Source organism: Monopterus albus, unplaced genomic scaffold (assembly GCF_001952655.1).
Source record: "Monopterus albus unplaced genomic scaffold, M_albus_1.0 scaffold1391.1, whole genome shotgun sequence".
In the NCBI taxonomy this organism is placed as follows: Eukaryota; Metazoa; Chordata; class Actinopteri; order Synbranchiformes; family Synbranchidae; genus Monopterus; species Monopterus albus.
Window position 1 is genome coordinate 1 of NW_018129269.1, and position 3,689 is coordinate 3,689.

General features: G+C 41.3%; 1 protein-coding gene across 1 annotated transcript; it reads right to left on the minus strand.

Annotated features, from left to right (window-relative positions):
- Positions 1-25: 25 nt before the first annotated feature.
- LOC109953797 (leucine-rich repeat and immunoglobulin-like domain-containing nogo receptor-interacting protein 1) lies at positions 26-3,685 on the minus strand (the record flags this gene model as incomplete). Its single annotated transcript, XM_020589258.1, has 1 exon — positions 26-3,685. A coding segment is annotated over one exon (1,647 nt), but the record flags the coding sequence as incomplete, so codon positions are not given.
- Positions 3,686-3,689: the final 4 nt, after the last annotated feature.

A 3,689-nucleotide genomic window follows, 5' to 3' on the forward strand; every position in this document is an offset into this window, starting at 1 on the left:
AAAAAAAAAAAAAAAAAAATCTGCATATTAGCTTTATTGCACAGAACAATTTGAATGTATTTTCCATAGATTTCTTTTTTTAGTAGCATTTGTAAAAAGTTTGCTTGGACTACATGGTCAATATAGTCCAGGGTCAAAATAAAGAAAGAAGGAAAAGAAAATTGTGGGATCACTTGGGACCAAAAAAGGCTGGGTACAGTAGCCACACTTTGAACAAAGAGAGCATTCATAATCAGCAAGAGGGAGAACCATGAGCCATATCAACTGTTTTTTTCCTTTATGCAAAATGGATTACACCAAAGCTGCTTCAGATTGCTCCATGGGTGCTCCATCTGTGTCACTCTAACCATCTGCATATTCAGTCCATACTTCCAGGCCATTACTGTGTCGTTGTCTGTAACGCCATCCATCACAAATAACTTAGCCTTTATCCTCATGCACATTTGCAAAGCCCAGCTGTCCACAGTGTGTACATGAAAAGGTAAGGCTCTGACCTCAGATTTTATATGCAGGACCAACTGGGAGCATAAAATGTGGCAGTTCTTTTTCTCCTGACAAACAATGCACATTTCTGGGGAACAGCAAACCTGTCAATGATCTGGAAGGTAATATTTCCATGGCTTCAATGGGGGGAGGGGGCATCGGCATAAGTAAATCACTGATTTCATTAAACAATCGAGAAAAAATAACAAACAGTGAGGGGCACATTGTATCCAAACATGTGAGCACCACAATTTATATTCCTTGTAGTCATGTTGAGCACAAAATAATACCATTATATAATAGTTTTTGAAATGCAGTTTAAAAGGTCAGGAATAAGCGCTTTTAGAATCAAGGTACCAACGCCAACTATTCTGTTTAATGGCAGCACTATAGGTAAGATGCTGCATCTATTGTTAGTACGGAGCATCATATCAACAACATCTCACATTTCTCTCTGTATCATGCCCCCAATCCATGTGTGTGCACGTGAAAATTAGGGATGAGTGACACTGATGATGATAGATAAGAGCATTTCCCCAATTCTAAAATCCTATAAGAGACACATTTAACAATGATTGTATGCTACTTTTCAAAACTAAATAGTTTGTTTATCTTTCTAACAGTGCAATTATTCTTACATAACGTCTTGCTGATTTTTACAATGAAGTACTGAAAATTATTAATAGTAAAGGTACTGACTCAGTGTAGTTTCACAGCACTTATTTATGTATACCATTCAGTTTTCAGGTCAGATAATGACCAGTGTAAACTGTTTTACAGTACCATTTATTGTACTTTCTTGGTCAAGAGGTTGGCTAGGAATCAGCTGTTGACATTCTGATCAAGTTTAACATATCGCTAACAGTTTTGTATTTCCCGTTGTCATCATTGTCCTATACTGTGTTGTGTATGTTTGTTAATTTCTAGGGCATACTCTTTCAACAAAGTTCGTCAGGTAATGTGACACAGATATACACTTGATGGATCACAGAACAATCATCAGTGTAGGAAAGGTAAAAGACCATATGTAGCACATTGCATTCACAAATATAACACTGATGTATTGTAATGATGATGTACTTAAAATGCATCAATGCTGTATAAATGTGCCCATCAACCGATACAAATTTCATTCATAACCTGACACTTAAACCTGGAAATTAAAACAAATACTAAATAAAAAACACAGACAATAAACAGCAATGGCCAAAATATGATCTGCCCCAAGCATTCTGGCGGTTTGAAGTGTTTTTCCTTTCTGATATATTTTTCCCAGTATAAATCCACAAGTGCTTTTGACAAATCTGACTGATCAGTTAATGCCCCCAGAAGCCTTTTACAAATCACCAGTGTCCTGTAGCACCGGGTGTGTTTTCATGCCCTCTCGCTTGTGAAAGTCAGAAACTGCCCTTCTCTCTGGTCCTTCAGTCAGGAAAAAACATATTACTCTATGTTAACAGACCAGGATCCACAGGTTTGTAAGAGAGGAAAGAAAATGTCTTCTTTTCCATTTGTCTTATTTTTAAGTTCAAAATTAATAAATCCCACAGCTCTGTTAAATCATTTTCATGTTAAACTTGCGGGGAGCGTCCACCGTGCTGCTGCTCATGCCAGCGTCTGATTTCCGTGGCACATACTCGATCTCAATGTTGTGCTTGGTGTTACCTTTACCTCTGCTCCAAAGGAAGAGCAGTACAAGACAAAACAAGACAACACCAAGAAAAGAAATGAAGCCCATTGTGGTTGCAATGATCAGTGTCTTTATATCAAACGAGAAAGGGACATTGGCTCTTGTGCCATTAGCACCAGTTTCTGTGGGCTGGTTGGAGATGAAAGCAAAAGTCTTGTTTGGCTGTTGTGGCCAGTCAGGCGAGTAGCTATGAATGTGCAGGTGAGCAAGAGAGGTGTCATTTCCACCTGCATTGCTAGCTATACACACATATGTACCATTGTCTTGAATCTGGGCATACCGTACCTCAAGGGTACCATCTGGCAACACAGAGAGCCTTCCAATCGTCTTGGTAGTGATAACCCTTTTCTGTGGGGATAGCCACATTATCACTGGAGCAGGATCTCCATCTGCCTGGCAAGCAAAATGAACAATGGCTCCCTCGTCAACAAATTTCTGCTGGGGTTTGCGATCCCTAATCCTAGACTTGCGACATGTGAAATAGTTAGGCTGCAGAACATCCGGGAAGTCTTTGAATTCTTTGCCTTGGACAAACTCAGGGGAGGCACAGGTGGGCTGCTGTCTGTTGAAGTTCAGCCTCCAGCGTCTTCGGAAAACCCATAACAGTCGGCAGTCACAGGCCAGGGGGTTATCGTACAAGGCAAGGGTCTCAAGGTTGCCAACTGAATGGAAAGCAGACTCCTCTAAAGTGCTAAGAGCATTTCCGGATACATTTAGAATCTTCAGGTAGTTAAGACCACGGAAAGAGTAGGGTTCAATCATTGCCAGTCTGCCTCCAACAAGGTGGAACTCTTGCAGACGCAGGAGATCATGGAGCTTATTCCCTTCAATGGTATGGATAGGGTTATATGAAAGATTTAGAAAGCGCAAATAAACTAAGTGCCGCAGGGCTACATAAGGAATTGTGGTTAGGTTGGCATTTGCAATGGTCAGGGAGGTGAGATTTAATCCATACAAGCAATTTGGGGTCATCGTATCCAAATACGGCCAATTGGCTATTTCCAGCACTTTCAGTCGATAGAGGCGTTTAAAGGAGTAATCCCGTATGACATTGATATTGAGCTGTCGCAGCCTAAGGGTAATCAAACTGTGGAGGTGGGTAAAAGCCTCTGTTGGCACAGAGGACAAGTTGCACTTCTCAAGACTCAGATGTTCAAGACTACTTAGGCCATGGAAAGCCCGGTGGGAAATGAAAACCAGGTCATTATCACCCACCTCTAAAGAACGGAGGTTGTACAAATCCTGGAACATGTAGTCCAACAGGATGACGATCTTGTTCTCACTTATGTCCAGCTGTGTGAGATTGCTCAGGCCCGTGAAGACACCAAGCTGGATCAGCTTAAGCTTGTTGCTACGCAGCCCCAGTGTCCGCAAACCATAAAGGTTGTTGAATGCTCCAGGTTCAATAGTGGAGATTGTGTTTTCACTGAGCTCCAGGTGTTCAAGGTTGGGAAAGCTGGCAAACTCATCTGGGTTGATGGTCCTAATGCGGTTCTTGCTGAGATCCAGCAGTCTT